Source organism: Pogoniulus pusillus, chromosome 11 (genome assembly GCF_015220805.1).
Source record: "Pogoniulus pusillus isolate bPogPus1 chromosome 11, bPogPus1.pri, whole genome shotgun sequence".
Classification (NCBI taxonomy): domain Eukaryota; kingdom Metazoa; phylum Chordata; class Aves; order Piciformes; family Lybiidae; genus Pogoniulus; species Pogoniulus pusillus.
Window position 1 is genome coordinate 28,752,973 of NC_087274.1, and position 18,303 is coordinate 28,771,275.

General features: G+C 47.1%; 1 protein-coding gene across 11 annotated transcripts in view; it reads left to right on the forward strand.

Moving 5' to 3' along the window:
- ABLIM2 (actin binding LIM protein family member 2) overlaps positions 1-18,303 on the forward strand; it is a 148,447-nt gene that overhangs the window by 52,928 nt on the left and 77,216 nt on the right. For all 11 annotated transcript variants that reach the window (XM_064151629.1, XM_064151630.1, XM_064151632.1 and 8 more), the window contains exons 4-6: positions 2,695-2,810; positions 7,581-7,707; positions 10,273-10,366. In XM_064151629.1, coding sequence (XP_064007699.1) covers positions 2,695-2,810; positions 7,581-7,707; positions 10,273-10,366 — 337 coding nt within the window. The remainder of the gene's footprint in view (positions 1-2,694; positions 2,811-7,580; positions 7,708-10,272; positions 10,367-18,303) is intronic.

Below are 18,303 nucleotides of genomic sequence, written 5' to 3' on the forward strand. Positions count from 1 at the left end.
GAAGACTGTGGCAAAACATGCTCCATACTAAAGCCCTGCCCAGGCCATACCAACGTGCCTAAGGATAGATGGTGCTGGGGTGCTTGTATGGCAGTGCAGTTGTGTGATTGCATTTGAGGAGCAGGTTGCCATTTTGGGGAGGGTTGATTTGGAGATTACCAGTGATCATAATGAGTCTGTGGGTATCTGTAAATCCAGGTGAGATGTCCTCCTAAAAACATGTAGGAACACACTTACAGGTTCTTGTCTTAGACTGGAACAGCTGAAATTCCTTGGCTTGTGCCTTTCCAGGTCAGTCAGAAGTGCTAAGTGCTAGACTTCATTTTGTAATGTTGAAAACATGATTAAAAATGGTTTCCTTCATGCTGGCAGCAGAAAACCAGGGCAGCATTTGGATTGCATCACTTCAGCTTGGAGATATTCTTTGGAAGGTCATCGTGGATTTGATGAAAAGATGAGTAGCAGAATTCATTAGCAGATATCCAGAGATGTAACAATACTTGAACTCCTTGGGTCCTCCTCGTTATTGAGGTATTGCCTGTGATCCCAAGTGGATGACAGCATTGGACACTTATTTAGCTGGTTTGGAGTAGTTTTTGGTACCATTCTTTAGCAACAAAGGGCGGCATTGCTGATCATAGATCTCCCAGGACCTCCACAGATCATTGAGTCCAACCCCCCTGCCAGAGCAGAACCATAGAACTAGTGCAGGTTGCACAGGAGCACATCCAGGTAGAGCTTGAAAATCTCTGGAGAAGGAAACTCCACCTCTCTGGGCAGCCTGTTCCAGTGCTCTGTGACCCTTACAGTAAATAAGTACTTCCTCATGTTGAGGTGGATCTTTCTGTGCTGTAGTTTACATCCATTACCCCTTGTCCTGTTGCAGGGCACAACTGAGCAGAGCCTGTCCCCTCCCTCTTGACCCCCAGCCCTCAGATATTTGTAAGCATTGATTAGATCTATTACCCTTTGTCCTGTCACAGGGCACAACTGAGCAGAGCCTGTCCCCTCCCTCTTGACCCTCAGCCCTCAGATATTTATAAGCATAGATTAGATCCATTACCCTTTGTCCTATCACAGGGCACAACTGAGCAGAGCCTGTCCCCTCCCTCTTGACCCCCAGCCCTCAGATATTTATAAGCATTGATTAGATCCATTACCCTTTGTCCTACCACAAGGCACAACTGAGCAGAGCCTGTCCCCTCCCTCTTGACCCCCAGCCCTCAGATATTTATAAGCATTGATTAGATCCATTACCCTTTGTCCTATCACAGGGCACAACTGAGCAGAGCCTGTCCCCTCCCTCTTGACCCCCAGCCCTCAGATATTTATAAGCATTGATTAGATCCCCCTAAGTCTTCTCTTCACCAGACCAAAAAGCCCCAGGTCCCTCAGCCTCTCCTCACAGGGCAGTGCTCCAGCCCCTTCATCATCTTCATAGCCCTCCCTTGGACTCTCTCCAGTAGATCCCTGTCCCTCCTGAGCTGGGGAGCCCAGAACTGGACACAATATTCCAGGTGAGGTCTCACCAGGGGAGAGTAGAAGGGGAGGAGAACCTCCCTCGCTCCACTGGCCACACTCCTCCTGATGCACCCCACGATCCCATTGGCCTTCTTAGTCACAAGGGCACACTGCTGCCTTATCTTTAATTGGTAAGAACTTTTAAATGCTGCTCAGATGTAGACTAAGGCACTTTTGGGTTGTTTGGGGAACAAAATTGTGTTTCTACTTCTCAAGGAAGGATCAGTGCAGCTTTTGTATTGAGGACAATCTCTCAGCTGGTATGAATTTGATAGCAGCCTTTGTGGGGAAATGTCATGCAGAATTGTAATGAGAAGTTAATGAAATCATCTGATCAGATGGACTTCCCCACGAGCAGGAGGCCTGTCTTATGCTCGTGCCCCTTTGCTAGCTGGCTTGGGATTTAGTTGGACAGAAGCTTTGGGTGGAGTGAAATGTGTTTCTAAATCCTGCCTGTCTTTGCTGTGCTGCGAAGTGACTTGTCCATCTGGCCCTCTGACAGAACAAACCTCAGCAGGTCCTGTGCCCAGGCAAAGCTCCCAGGGGAAAGCTTTTTGATTTAAGGGCACTGATAAAAAGGAAAGATTTAATTAAGGGTAAGGAGAGACGTTGTTGAGTAGAGCAAAGGAGCAGTGTGGAAGCTTAGGGTTTCTAACTGCATTATCTTGGCTCCAGTGAGAGTTCACTGATGTTTCCTTTCTGTGCATATGGATTAAGAAGAGGGCTTTGATATGATCAGAGTTGGGAGGACAAGTGCTGGGTTTTTGATGCATAAAAGGCTTCTCTCCCATGTAGCTCAACAACAGAAAAGCAGCTGCATTTGCTTGCTCTTCCTCCCTGCAATGCCAGGTTTATTTTCAGTGTGTAACTGATCCTGCTAGTGATCAACCCTTGTTGATGCCACATTTCTTAGGTACAGCAGGACTTGGGCTTGAATGCTAAGTTTGTTTTCATGTCTTTAGGTGTTATTCTTTCCTAAGTAGCCATAGCATCTGCTTTTGCAGTTGTCTGATAGGTCCCTGCAATACCTCTGAGTGGCTGAAAAGTTGTGAATGAGAACTGGGCAAGCAGAGCAAAAGAAACCAGAATAATAATTTCTCCTTCATGGGAAGAGCTTTTGTTTGACAAAGGCCTGAGACTCTAACCTGTTTGCTTTTGTTTGCCCTGCTGCAGGCTGCCTTTCCCTGCTGGGGACCGGGTGACGTTCAACGGGAAGGAGTGCATCTGCCAGAAGTGCTCCCTGCCCCCTGCCAGCAGCACTGCCTCTTTCCCTCTACAGAACCTGCGAAGTAAGGAGGCTTTCTGCTCTTCTCTGTTGGCACTTCTGAGTCTGCACAGGTTTCAACAGCAAATTTTTACACCAATATGTGTACCTGGAATTTCTACCACTGGTGCTGTTGGAGCAGGTCAGGTCTAGCTACCATCGTTGGAGCGAGTCCAGAGATGGGCCACAAAGGTGATCCAAAGGCTGGACCACCTCTGCTATGAGGATAGGCTGACATCACAGCTTACTCTTCTTTGTATGTAAGGAATCCAGCCCTCTTCAGGGAGTAGCTCCTCAAGCTTTTTTCCTTTCCCCCCACCATGTATCTTTTTCACTATTTCCTTTCTCCAGTTCATGCAGTGGGAGATACTGTGCTAATTCCTCTCTTGCTGATCTCATTTGGGGAAGGGAATTGCCCTCTCGGCTACTTTCGCCTGTCACTTATTCCCAGAGATGGCTCATCCTGAGCCATCTTGCCTGATGGCATTTGCAGATCTATACTTTAATGGCCCATCATCTGTTTGTCTCCTTTTCTTATGGGAAAAGTGGCTTTGACTTTAATAGACATTATTTGCCTTGTTGAGTATTGACAGAGCAAGTTCATTTGATTATCTGTACTGCAGAACTCTTTAATGTACTTTCCTTTTCTCTGTACATCCCTTGCCCCCATGCAGACTTGTCCTTGCCTTGCCCTTCTGCAGCTCTGTCAGGGTGCTGCAGCAACCTCTCTGGGGCACAGGTACTGTAGCCTGTAGCACACCACTTGCCTCTAAAGCAAACAGCACTGGAAACATTTGTGGCAAAGCCTGAGCTTGGAAAACAGAAGTTTAGCTTTTCCCCGGAGCAAAATCTCAATCATACAATCATAGAATCAACCAGGTTGGAAAAGACCTCCAAGATCATCCAGTCCAACCTAGCACCCAGCCCTGTCCAGTCAACTAGACCATGGCACTAAGTGCCTCAGCCAGGCTTTGCTTCAGCACCTCCAGGGACGGCTACTCCACCACCTCCCTGGGCAGCCCATTCCAGTGCCAATCACTCTCTCTGCCAACAACTTCCTCCTAACATCCAGCTTAGACCTGGCCTGGCACAACTTGAGACTGTGTCCCTTTGTTCTGTTGCTGCTTGCCTGGCAGAAGAGACCAACCCTCAGCTGTCTACAGCCTCCCTTCAGGTAGTTGTAGACAACAATGAGGTCACCCCTGAGCCTCTTCTGCAGGCTGCACAGCCCCAGCTCCCTCAGCTTGTATGGCTGTCTGTAGCTATACCACGTATTAACACAAAGCAATAAATGTCATCTCCTTGTTTAACAACAGTCTTCTTGGAAAAGAAATGTGTGTTTCAAACAAACGGCTCTTTCTATCAAAGAACAGCAGTGCACAAAACATCTTGACTTCCAGGAAGCTGAAGCAAAGAGCAGGTGATCTGCTGACCCACTCCCACGCTGAGCTTGCTGCTGGCTCAGAGCTGCTCTCTATATGGGCTGTGTATGTTATCTGCTAGATTATTTGTCTGCCTTGAGCTCAAAAATGCTTTCAGGAGATCTCTTGCGACTTGCCAAGCTCCCAACATCACTGCCCGCTCTGACCAGTCCTTCTGTTTTCATCCTCCCACTTTGTTTTTGACCTCCTTTGTGCCTTATATTTGAAAGCAGTGAAGAATGTCAAATATTTGCTTTTTGCCTGCCTCCTTGATGGTTTTGTTATTCTAGAAATGCCTCCCTGCCTGTTTTGTTCGACTTACAAAGCACTGCCTGTGAAAACCTCTTGTGGCAGTGCTGATGCTGAAGGGTACTCAGGAATGAACATCAACATGTAGCAGCAAATTGATGTGTTCTGCAGAGTTATTGGCTGAAATTAGATGAGTCACCAAAGGATGCTGCATCCAAGGCAGGAAGACAAGGACTCTTGCCTCAGTAGGCACTGTTGGCATGGCAACCACAATGTTTGTTTTTAATTATCTGGAACTTGACAGAGAAAACAACAGTTGAGAGTAAGAAAGTGGCTCACCAAATGCCTTCTCTCTTCCCACCCAAGCTTTGACCAGGTGAAAGGTGAATGATCACAGGTTCACAGGGTATTAGGGGTTGGAAGGGACCCAAGGAGATCATTGAGTCCAACCCCCCTGCCAGAGCAGAACCACACAATCTAGCTCAGGTCACAGAGGAATGCATCCAGACAGGCCTTGAAAGTCTCCATAGAAGGAGACTCTACAACCTCTCTAGGGAGCCTGTTCCAGTGCTCTGTGACCCTTACAGTAAAGTTGTTCCTCCCTTACGTTGAGGTGGAACCTCCTGTGCTGCAACTTACACCCATTGCTCCTTGTTCTATCGCAGGGAGCAAGTGAGCAGAGCCTGCCCCCACTCCCTACCTCCTGACCAGCCCTCAGATGTTTATAAACACTTATTACATCTCTAAACACACAGTGTTGTAGTAAGTTTGTGGAACCAGCCCCCAAACAGCAAGATGAAATTAGATCACAGATGAACCTCCAGTGCAGGAAAACTCACCCACAGAGTTCTGAGTGCAGCCAAAGGATTGGACCTGCAGAGCAGTGCAGCGTTTGCTGTCTTGTGGGACAAAATGCAGTCACAGCCCAAAATGTTCTCTTTTATTGGCAATACTCCAATGCTCTGAGCAGTGCTGCACACACTTCTGTGCTGGGCTTGTTTCCACATAGTGATGCTGTACACAGGGTGCCATTGGAGAGGCACATTATTGCTCCCTTCATGCATTCCAAATCCACTGAAGGCAAATAAGAGCTATTTTCTTATTGCTGTGCACTCATTTACCCTTGCACTAACAGTGTCTCATAAATGAAGAGAATCTTAGATCAGAAAGTTTTTCAGGAGGACTGTTTAAAGCCTTGTCATGAGAACCTGCTTAGATAAATCTTTTTTAATACTTCTGTGTGTTTTTTTTCCTCATCCATGCAAGACATTGTTGTGGTTTTCTTGCTCTTCTGGCATCTCTAAATGACTCTTTTGTCTTTAGCAAATTGTTGCTGTACATGAAGAATTCCTGAATAAAACTCCCCACACATGGTTTCACATAAAATGGAAGATAAAACCATATGGAGGTTTACAGGAGTTACTGAGATACTGATACTAGAACCAATTTGCTTCTGATATTCATCCTTGTTTTGCCAATATTCTGATTGCTTGAACGTTTTCTAAGAAGATTATGCATAGCCCAGAACCTAAAGAGTGAAGAGTGACTGAGACCAGGACCCTGCAGGGTATGAGAGGATTAATTTAGGATGTAGAAAGCCACATTAAAATCCCCTGTCTGTATGGCCTGTCTAAACTGGGTACTCACAAATAGGCTGTTGCTGTGGAAAGTGAGATTGGGCTTTTCAGAATCACAGAAACATTCAGGTTGCGTAAGACCCTCAGGATCACCAAGTCATAGAATCATAGAATCAACCAGGTTGGAAGAGACCTCCAAGATCAGCCAGTCCAACCTATCACGCAGCCCTAGCCAGTCACCTACAAGGCTCACCCCTAACCATAGCCCCAGGCACCACATCCAAAAGACTTCTAAACATATATCCAGGCTTGGTGACTCCACCACCTCCCTGGGCAGCCCATTCCAATGCCAGTCACTCTCGCTGGCAACAACTTCCTCCTAACATCCAGCCTAGACATTCCCTGGCACAACTTGAGTCTGTGTCCCCTTGTTCTGTTGCTGGTTGCCTGGGAGAAGACACCAACCCCACCTGGCTACAGCCTCCCTTCAGGCAGTTGCAGACAGCAATGAGGTCCCCCCGGAGCCTCCTCTTCTGCAGGCTGCACACCCCCAGCTCCCTCAGCCTCTCCTCGCAGGATTTGTGTTCCAGGCCTTTCACCAGTTTTGTCACCCTTATCTGGACACCTTCCTGCACCTCAACAATCAATTATTTGTTTTCATCTCATGACTGTTAGGTCTCTCTTATTTGTTTTAGTGGGCTAATCTGAGATGCTGGAAAACTTAACCAGGTAAACTTCCTGTCTTTTAAATACAATAAAAATTAATGGGAGTGTAACTTAAAGCACTAGGAAATAGAAGGTTGGGTTTTTTTCCTTTCAGTTATTCATGTCCCCCTCTATTCATTCTCCCCCTCTACTCTGCTCTGGTGAGGCCCCACTTGGAGTACTGCATCCAGTTCTGGAGCCCCCATTGCAAGAAGGATGTGGATGTGCTGGAGACTGTCCAGAGAAGGGCCATGAGGATGCTGAGAGGGCTGCAGCAACTCTGCATGAGGACAGACTGAAAGAGTTGGGGCTGTTCAGTCTGCAGAAGAGGAGGCTCCCAGGTGACCTTCTTGTGACCTTCCAGGATCTGAAGGGTGCCTCCAAAAAAGCTGGGGAGGGACTTTTCAGAATATCAGGGAGTAACAGGACTAGGGGGAATGGAGCAAAGCTGGAGATGGGTAGGTTCAGGCTGGACGTGAGGAGAAATTGTTGAGCATGAGAGTGGTGAGAGCCTGGAATGGGTTGCCCAGGGAGGTGGTTGAGACCCCATGGCTGGAGGTGTTTAAGGGCAGGCTGGCTGAGGCTGTGGCCAGGCTGTTCTAGGGTAGGGTGTCCCTGCCTATGACAGGGGGATTGGAACTAGATGATCCATGTGGTCCCTTCAAACCCTGACTGATTCTATGATTCTATGATCTCTTTTAGCAATGTCAGGCAATACCAGAGCAGCACTGCTTGCCTTCCGTCAGTGAGCTTTGTAGCCTGCACTAGGACACTGCTGCCTCCTCAAGTTGAAGTGACCATCTGAAACCTGTGATTCACTCTTACTGGAGTTTTCTTTTGCAGATTGTGGGGGCTGTGGTTCTGAAATCAAAAATGGGCAGTCCTTGGTTGCCTTGGACAAACACTGGCATTTGGGCTGCTTTAAGTGCAATATATGCGGCAAGCTACTGAATGCAGAGTACATCAGCAAGTAAGTTCATGGCAGCAGCATTTCTGCTTGTGTTCAGTGTTCTTTTCATAGCAAATAACCAATGTAGCACTGCATGGCCTTTAGGTTTTGTTTATGTGTGTTTGGAGATGAATGGAGCCACTCTTCTCACTGGTGTCCAGGGATTGGACAAGGGGTAATGGACACAGACTGGAATATGGGAGGTTCCATGTAAACAAAAGGCAAATATTCTTCAGTTTGAGTGTGACAGATGACCAGAGTAGGCTGCTCAGAGAGGTTGTGGAGTCTCCTTCTCTGGAGGCTTTCAAAACCTACCAGGGTGATTTTCTCTAGATGATCATGGTGTGGCAGGGAAGTTGAACCTCTTCAGAGGTCCTTTTCAACTTTGATCATTCTGTCATTCTGTGAGATACACAAAACATGAGAGATTATTACCTGAATTGTAATTTCTGTACACAGAAAAAGAATGGAAGAGGGAAAGCAGAAGTCCAATTTGTCCATGAGGCTTGCCAAGGTGACTGTATTGCAGAAAGGCAGTGGCTGGAGTTTGCTTCAAAGCCCTGAAAACATACCCTCAGCTGTGTTTGACTCTGCTCTGTTGCATGCTGTGGTGTGAACAAGCAGATATTCTCCTTCCCATGTGATTCACATAAGCAGAAATGTTCTCCAAAAGCTCAGGGTGGAGCTGGGTATCATGGGTTTGTGCTGCTCCAGACCCTCATGCTGTCAGATTTGGACTGAAGGTGATGACAGCAATGAGAGGAAGCACAGTGCACACACAGACCAAGTCCCATCTGGTCTGGTAAGATACAGGATTTCAATGGCCAAGGCACCTGGGCTTCATTTCTGCTTCAAAGAATCATAGAATGGTCTGGGTTGGAAGGGATCTCCAAAGATCATCTAATCCAACCCCCTCTGCAGTCAGCAGAGACATCCTCAACTAGATCAGGTTGCTCAGAGCCCTGTCAAGCCTCACCTGGAATATTTCCAGGGATGTGGCCACAACCGTCTCCCTGGGCAACATGTTCCAGAGTTAGACCACCCTCATAGGAAAGAACCTGTTCCTAATATCCAATCTAAATCTGCTCCTCTGTAGTTTGAAGCCATTGCCCCTTGTCCTATCACCACAGGCCTTTGTAAACAGCCTCTCTCCATCCATATCTCCGTGTGTAGATGTGATGAACTTTACTTAAGCAGCTGAGAAACTCAATCACTAGTGCCCAGGGATGGTGGATTCCAGTCAGTTGGTGTCCCACTGATTTCCAGCAATTATTTGGATCTGGATGAATAACATTTAACTTCACAGCTTGCACTGGAGGAACAATATTTACTGAAAGAGTGTTTGCATGATCTCAGATGCTGTGCTCCTCTGCTGTAGTTTTGAGACAGTGCTTGGGTGTTAGTTTTTTTTTTCCCTTGTTAGTTAGTAATAAAACCCCCATAAATTTTAAAGACAGAGTTACTCTGCAGTCCTCTTTCTAGCAAAAGCTAAATGCCAAACAAAATAACTCAAGAGAAGAAACATCCTGGCTTCAATTAATTCAAGTAATTATTGTGATAACTTCTGGATTAGCCTCTAAGCAGTCCAACTTGTATGCTATGAAATGAATCTTTATGTTTCTCCAGGGAAATGTCCAATAGAATTCTGCTTCTGCTAGCAAATCTGTCTGTCAGTAAATGTGTGGAACTGTGTTTAACTTAGACATTCACATAGGAGAAGAGTCTCCAGTTCTCTCTGGAGTGATTTATTTTCGTTCATTGCTTTAATTGTCTGAGTGTCAAACTTGACCAAATGGTGCTTGAAATGGAAAATGAACAAAGAAGTTTATTTCAGAGCTATAGCCCAAGTGTTCTGGTTCTGGCTTTGTGAGATAAAGCTAAAAGTTATGTTCTTATTCTTCATACATTATACATTGTCTTCTACCACTTGTGGTGCTGAACCAGCTTCACATCACACATGAACGTACTGCCAGAACTCTTCTCTCGCTCAGAAGGAGCTCCAAGAGTCATTGCTGGTTTCTATGGACCAAGTTCCTGAGATGATTCATCTTTCAGCAGGTCCAGTGAAGAATGTCAATAGGCTGAAACATTAACCAAAACTTGGTTCAACAGTTAAGATACTCAGTTGAAAAATTACCACGTGCAGTGTAAGCTAAGAGCTGAGGTTTGGTCCATTGGTACATGTATTGAGTTGATTAGATGGTAAGAGGGAAAGACTAATATGAAGAAATAACTTGTTTTTACAAAGAGGGGGAAATGTGGAAGAAGCTAATGAGCAACACTATGAAAAGGTGTGAGGATCTCAGAGGCTGAATGTTGTGACAAAGGGGAGAGGCAGTGGCCCAGGCCAGGGACAAAGCAGGAAGGTGGGGTTGTGATAGCCTCAGAAGGGCCAGAACAGTTGTTAAGTAATTGCAGAACTATGCAATTCTTTACTAAATTAATACATTCCAGTATTTGAGAGGTGCCAAAGCCCATAAGCACCCTAGGAAGTGTTGAAGCATTAAGAAATCTTAGCTGTTTTGTCTCCCAGTAAACCTTGCAGCCTGTGTAAAGCAATCTGTGTGGGCTGTTGTTCGTCCCCAGGGATGGCATTCCATACTGCGAGACCGACTATCACGCCAAGTTTGGCATCAGATGTGACAACTGTGAGAAGTACATCACAGGAAGAGTGCTCGAGGTAAGGAGACCCTGCCTTCAAGCATCTCAAAGTGCTCAAAGAGACCTGCTCTTTGGGCTGTAGCTGTGTGCTCAGAACTGAGTACAACACAAAGTGTCACGCTCCAAGTTCCGCCCAGCAAATGCAAGGTTCCCTTACCCATAGTATCACAGAAACACAGAACATTAGAGGTTGGAAGGGACCTCCAGAGATCGAGTCCAACCCTATTGCTAAGGCAGGAGTATCACCTAGAGTAGTTTACACAAGAATGCATCCAGGTGGGCTTTCAAAGTCTCCAGAGGAGGAGACTCCACAACCTCTTTGGGCAGCTTGTTTCAGTGCTCCTTCACCCTCAATGTAGAGTTTCTCCTCATGCTGAAGTGAAGTTGCCCATGTTCAAGTTTGTACAGGGAGTGATTCATACTAGGATGGGAAAAGAACAGAAGGTACAACTTCTGCCCTGTCTCTTGCCTTCACAGTATCAAAGACTTAGAGGGGATTTGATAAATGTTTATAAGTATCTGAGGGCTGGCCAGGGCAGGGGAACAGGCTCTGCTCACTGCTGCCTGGGATAGGACAAAGAGCAACGGGTGTAAATTGCAGCAAAAGAAGTTCTGCCTCAACACAAGGGGGAAATTCTTTACTGTAAGGGTCACAGAGCACTGGGACAGGCTCCTCAGAGAGGTTGTGGGCTCTCATTCTCTGGAAGCCTTCAAGGCCTGTCTGGATGTGTTCCTGTGTGACCTGTGTTAGATAGTATGGTCCTGCTCTGGCAGGGGGGTTGGACTCGTTGATCTCCTTGGGTCCCTTCGAACCCCTAGCATCCTGTGATCCTGTGATACTGTGGCTTTCTGTCCTGGTTCTTGCCTTGAAATACCCCTACAAAAATACTCTATTTTATTTGGTAATGTATTTAGTTAAACAATATGGTTAATGTGAAACAGTATGGTTAAACAATAGCTTGTGTTGTGCTGTGCTGAAGAGCTGAGCCCTCGCTTGTCTCCAGGCATGATGAAGAGGATAAAAAGGAGTTCACAAGATTTGCATGCCAACAGTAGAGAGTTGGATTTGTGAGAGCTGAGGCCACAGGTGGCTGCATCTCTTCCTTCTGCCTCTTTGGTGAGAGCATGACACAGAGGAACAGAGTTCCTTGAATTTAGCTTAGAAGGACCAGAAACAAACTGGAGAAAAGTGAATTATTTTTACATAAAACTGTCATGGGAGTTTTCCTATGGCTGATTCTATCCTGTCACTGTAGCTCTGGGTGATGGTTTTGATTAGCGCATACCTGTCCCTCTCCTACTCCCTTCTCCAGGATTGCTCTGGTAGAATGACAGTGCTGTGATAGTAAGTCTCTTCTTGCCCTGGTAGTAGTGCATTCTGCACATAGCTTCAGTTGAAGTCAGTGGGAAAAAAATACTGATGCAAGATTCTCAAACCCTAAAAAAAGGAAAGAAAAAAGGCTGAGGAGAAAGGACTTTTGTGTTCTGTAAAAGCACAGCAGTGTCACTGTCAAATAGGAAGGACAAGATGAGGTCAGTACAAAGCAGGCAATGGATTTGAGCAGGTACAATGGGATTTAGGGTTTGGAGGCTTGTTACAACTTCAGCTCCATGGCCTGTGACCTCCTTTCCATAAGGCTGGAGAAAACAACTCACATTTTTGTGTGCAACAAAGCTACTGAAGCCTGAGTATGGGTGCGTGTCCTGTGTCCTAGCATTCTGCTGCTGCCACAGGCCTTGTTTCTGATGACAGCTCTCAGAACAGCTATTCCTATCCCTTGGCCCAGACAGCCAACCTGGGCTGCAGCAAGAAAGGCATTGCCAGCAGGGCAAGGGAGGGGATTCTGCCCCTTTACTCTGCCCTTATCAGACCCCACCTGGAGTACTGTGTGCAGTTTTGGAGACCCCAACACAAGAAGGACATGGAAATGTTGGAGCAAGTCCCGAGGAGGCCACAAAGATGCTCAGAGGGCTGCAGCAGCTCTGCTATGAGGACAGGCTGAGAGAGTTGAGGCTCTTCAGGCTGGAGAAGAGGATTCAAGGCGACCTTGTAGTAGTCTTCCAGTATCTGGAGGGGCCTACAGGAAGGCTGGGGAGAGACTACTGACAAGGTCTTGTAATGACAGGATGAGGAGTAATGGGTTTAAATGGGCAGAGGGGAAATTTAAACTAGATGCTAGAAAGTTCTTTACAGTGAGGGTGAAGAAGCACTCACAGGTTGTCCAGGGAGGCTGTGGCTGCTCTCTCCCTGGAGGTGTTTAAGATCAGGTTGGATGAGGCTTTGAGCAACCTGTTCTAGTGGGAGGTGTCCCTGCCTATGGCAGGGGGTTGGAACTGGATGAGCTTAGAGGTCCCTTCCAACCTAAACTGTTCTATGATTCTGTGATTGTGTTTGCCCATGAAATATTTTGAGAGCTTTCCACACTGTCCCACAGCCTCTTTATGTGGTCAAGAAGTGACAGGCAGTGTGAGCCTCCTCCCATGGTGACCAGCCTGTGATTTCCATGTGAGCCTTTTGGACCACTGTAAATGGCTGTTGAGTTACAATGTTAGAAGATTTGGATCATCATCGGTTTTGGACTGGATGATCTTGGAGGTCTCTTCCAACCTGGTTGATTGTATGATTCTATTGTACTATTTCAGCTCCTCATAATTTTGCTGTAAAAGTGATCTTTTAAGATAATTTTTGTATGTGTCTGAGGTCTTGTAACAATGGGATGAGGGCAAATGGGTTTAAACTGGTAGAGAAGAGATTTAAACTAGATGTTAGGAAGAATTTGTTTGCAGTGAGGGTGGTGAGACACTGGAGCGGGTTGCTCAGGGGAGATTGTGGCTCCTCCCTCCCTGGAGTTGTTCAGGGCTAGGTTGAATGAGGCCTTAGAATCATAGAATCATAAAATCAACCAGGTGGGAAGAGACCTCCAAGATCAGCCAGTCCAACCTAGCACCCAGCCCTAGACAGTCAACCAGACCATGGCACTAAGTGCCTCAGCCAGGCTTTGCTTCAACACCTCCAAGGATGGTGACTCCACCACCTCCCTGGGCAGCCCATTCCAATGCCAATCACTCTCTCTGCCAACAACTTCCTCCTAACATCCAGCCTAGACCTCCCCTAGCACAACTTGAGACTGTGTCCCCTTGTTCTATTGCTGGTTGCCTGGAGGAAGAGACCAACCCCACCTGGCTAGAACCTCCCTTCAGGTAGTTGTAGACAGCAATGAGGTCTGCCCTGAGCCTCCTCTTGTGCAGGCTGCACACCCCCAGCTCTCTCAGCCTCTCCTCATAGGGTTTGTGTTCTGGGCCTCTCACCAGCTTCATTGCCCTTCTCTGGCCTTAAGTAACTTATTCTAGTAGGAAGTGTGCCTGCCTATGGCAGGGCCTTAGAAATGGATGATCTTTGAGGTCCCTTCCAACCTGAACCATTCTATGATTCTAAGATGGAGAGCAGTCAGAGGAGTGGGTGGCTCACACACACCTCATTTCGTTAGGAAGCTAGATAGGAAGTGATGACCTAAGGAGGTTTGAAAGAAGGCAGAAGCCATTCCGTAGCTAACATGGTTAAGTCATTTGTTGTTTGTCTGCAGCAAACAGACTTGTTCAAAAGGCATGGGACTGGGGGCTGATCTTTTCCATCTGCCTCCTATTGAATTCAGCATGTGCTTGTCACCAGCTGCTTTGTTGATATGTTTGCCTATCTCCTAGTCAGGAAGACAGGGCCGTAAGCAGGGCTGCATTTTGCTGTAGAATGTGGGGTTGGTAGAACTGTCTGGAATTCTTCTTACCTTCTTGAACATAAGCTGGAGGCTTACATCAATAACAGGGCAAAAAGTGCTGTTCAAGCCAGGGGAAGTCCTGACAGCAGTGCTTATCAGACAGGGGAGTAATCTGCTAAGGGAGCTGCTGGAAGCTATCAGAGAGTATTAAAACAAGGTTGGACAAGGCACTGGAAAATCCACGTTAGGGAGCAGTCCTGCAGTGACAAAGGGAGGGACTGCATGACCTAACAGGATTTTTTCCATCTCTGATTTGTGTGATAGCATCAGGAGGACAGCTGCTTCCACAATTACTCTGTGCCCAGATTTTATGGGATTGCCTGCCTTTCCAGCCCTGGTCCAGCTCAAGTGTTTATTCAGCAGAGGAGGAAGGGAGAGTCAGCTGGTGTGAGTTACTGATAACTCACAAATAGTTATCAGTAACTGCTTTTGTGGGTTGCCAGCCAAATCCAAGGATGATTTAGTTACTTAAATTCTTCCTTCAGCCCGTTTGCTGAGGGCCAGATTCATCCCGTGTAGGAAATAGAGTTAAACGTTTGTCTGTCCTTCCTTCCTTCCTTTCTTTCTTTCTTTCTTCCTTCTTCCTTCCTTCCTTCCTTCCTTCCTTCCTTCCTTCCTTCCTTCCTTCCTTCCTTCCTTCCTTCCTTCCTTCCTTCCTTCCTTCCTTCCTTCCTTCCTTCCTTCCTTCCTTCCTTCCTTCCTTTCTTCCTTTCTTTCCTTTCTTATCTTTTCTCTTTCTTTCTTTCTTTCTTTCTTTCTTTCTTTCTTTCTTTCTTTCTTTCTTTCTTTCTTTCTTTCTTTCTTTCTTTCTTTCTTTCTTTCTTTCTTTCTTTCTTTCTTTCTTTCTTTCTTTCTTTCTTTCTTTCTTTCTTTCTTTCTTTCTTTCTTTCTTTCTTTCTTTCTTTCTTTCTTTCTTTCTTTCTTTCTTTCTTTTCCACATTGGCTTGCCCCCAGTCTCCTTGGGGAATTTGTACTGGAAAAGCTACAATGGGGGGTGAGCAGCTAACGTGCAGAGAGCATCAGTTCTACTTTCAAAGGCAACACTTAGGTGACCTTATTATGGCCTTCCAGGATCTGAATGGGGCTACAAAAAAAGCTGGGGAGGGACTTTTTAGGATATCAGGGAGTGACAGGACTAGGGGGAATGGAGCAGAGCTGGAGGTGGGGAGATTCAGACTGGATGTGAGGAGGAAGTTGTTGAGCATGAGAGTGGTGAGAGGCTGGAATGGGTTGCCCAGGGAGTTGGTTGAGACCCCATGGCTGGAGGTGTTTAAGGCCAGGCTGGATGAGGCTGTGGCCAGGCTGCTCTAGGGTAGGGTGTCCCTGCACATGGCAACGGGGTTGAAACTAGATGAAGAAGGCCAGATCCTGGCCTGTATCAGCAATGGTGTGACCAGCAGGAGTAAGGAGGTGATCATGCCCCTGTACTCAGCACTCGTGAGACCATACCTCAAGTACTGTGTCCAGTTTTGATCACCACAGTACAGGAGGGAGAGTGAGGTGCTGGAGCAGGTGCAGAGAAGGGCAATGAGGCTGGAGAGAGGTCTGGCAAACATGACCTATGAGGAGCTGCTGAGGGAGCTGGGAGTGTTTAGTCTGGAGAAGAGGAGGCTGAGAGAGGACCTTATTGCCCTCTTCAGCTACCTAAAAAGAGGTTGTAGTGAGGCTGGAGCTGGTCTCTTCTCCCACATTACTAATGATAGGACAAGAGGAAATGGCCTCAAGTTGCATCAGGGGAGGTTTAGGTTGGCTGTTGGGAGGAAGTTCTCTCCTGAGCAGGTGGTCAGGCACTGGAACAGGCTGCCCAGGGAGGTGGTGGAGTTGCCATCCCTGGAGGTGTTTAAGAGTAGAGTGGATGTGGTGCTTGAGGCTGTGCTCTAGTGATGAAGGCTTCTGGGATGAAGGTTGGACTGGATGATGCTGGTGGTCCTTTCCAAGCATAGCGATTGACAGTGATGAGATGTTGTGCTGAGGGATTTGGTTTAGTCAAGGACTTGTCAGTGTAAAACTAATGATTGTACTCGAGGAGCTTGAAGGGCTTTTCCAATCTGAGAAATTCTGTGATTCTGTGATCCTTGTGGTCCCTTCCAACCCTGACTGATTCATTCTATGATTCTACTTTGCTGTTCTTTTTACAGCAACTCTGCCCACCAGTGCTCTGATGGGCAGGGATGGCTTTGCTGGAGCAGCAAGCAGAGCAGTGTTTGACACAAGACCAGCCCTCTCCTAAAAACTGCTGCTTTTGCCCTGGCCATATATATAGAGATACCTAAACCTCTCATCTTAAATGGCAAGCAAGAGGTGGCTGGAATGCAGAGTTTGATTTAAAAGATAGTGGGACTGAAATGCCCTAGGGAGAGAAGAAAAGGGTCGATTTTAGTGCTCATGCTATAGCTCTGTTCCCAACCCAGCAATGCCTAGAATCATGCAACAGGAAATAAACACAGGGGGGGAAGAAAACCCCATCATTTAAACCAACAAGCTGTTGATTATTTTATAACCAGCCATTTCCCCTTTGTTGTGTTGTAATCTATTTCTCTGCATTTGGCACTACAAGTATTTTTTTCCCTGTCCTTTTTTTCTGTCACAAACAGTTATTTGTTAGTGAAAACCTCAGCTTGTGCCAATGAACGGACAATAAGAATAGACAAAATAGGTGTAAGTACCTTTTCTCTGAACATAGACTCTGCTTCAGAGGAGAATTCAGAGCCTGAGCCAAACCACTTTCAATCAAGAAATCAGTTTTGGTTTGTGATTTTAAACAGCCTTCTAGCTGTGTAAAGCCAGGAGGAGGCAGAGGTGGTCATCCTACCTCCTGGTCCTTCCCACTTGAGAGGCCATACAGAGGCTTGGAAGGCTGTGGAGGTATGTGAACCTGAGGGACATAGAATGATAGAATTGCTGTGGTGGGGAAAGGTCTCCAAGATCATCAAGTCCAACCAGTTGACTGGCATCCAGTTGGCAGCTGGCACTAGTGGTGTTCCCCAAGGATCAGTGCTGAGCCCAGTCCTGTTCCATATCATTATTGATGATCTGGATGAGGGGATTGAGTCCAGCATCAGTCAGTTTGCAGTTGACACCAAGCTAGGAGCAGGTGTGGATCTGTTGGAGAGTAGGAGAGCCCTGCAGAGGGACCTGGCCAGGCTGGATGGGTGGGCAGAGGCCAATGGGATAAGACTGAACAAGGCCAAGTGCAGGGTGCTACACTTTGGCCACGACAACTTCACTGCAGATGTAACTAGGGCTTGTGTGTAGAATCATAGAATCAAGCAGGTTGGAAGAGACCTCCAAGATCATTCAGTCCAACCTAGCACCCAGCCCTGTCCAATCAAGTAGACCATGGCACTAAGTGCCTCATCCAGTCTTTTCCTGAACACCTCCCTGGGCAGCCCATTCCAATGCCAATCACTCTTTCTGGCAAGAAATTCCTCCTAACATCCAGCCTAGACCTCCCCTGGCACAACTTGAGACTGTGTCCCCTTGTTCTGTTGCTGCTTGCCTGGGAGAAGAGGCTAACCCCACCTGGCTACAACCTCCCTTCAGGTAGTTGTAGACAGCAATGAGCTCTGCCCTGAGCCTCCTCTTCTGCAGGCTGCACACCCCTAGCTCCCTCAGCCTCTCCTCACAGGGCTGTGCTCCACACCCCTCACCAGCTTTGATTTGACTGGGCTTCTGCCTCCAGCTGTCCTGTGATTCACTGCTGCCTGGTTGTGGTGTGAGGTGCTGGTGAAAAGATGTCCAGAGAAGGGCAGTGAGGCTGGTGAAGGGCCTGGAACACAAACCCTATGCGAAGAGGCTGAGAGAGCTGGAGGTGTGCAGCCTGCAGAAGAGGAGGCTCTGGGGGGACCTCATTGCTGTCTACAACTCCCTGAAGGGAGGCTGTAGCCAGGTGGGGTTGGTCTCTTCTCCCAGGCAACCAGCAACAGAACAAGGGGACACAGTTCAAGTTGTGCCAGGGCAGGTCTAGGCTGGATGTTGGGAGGAAGTTGTTGTCAGAGAGAGTGATTGGCATTGGAATGGGCTGCCCAGGGAGGTGGTGGAGGCACCGTCCCTGGAGGTGTTGAAGCAAAGCCTGGCTGAGGCACTTAGTGCCATGGTCTGGTTGATTGGCTAGGGCTGGGTGCTAGGTTGGCCTGGCTGATCTTGGAGGTCTCTTCCAACCTGCTTGATTCTATGATTCTAT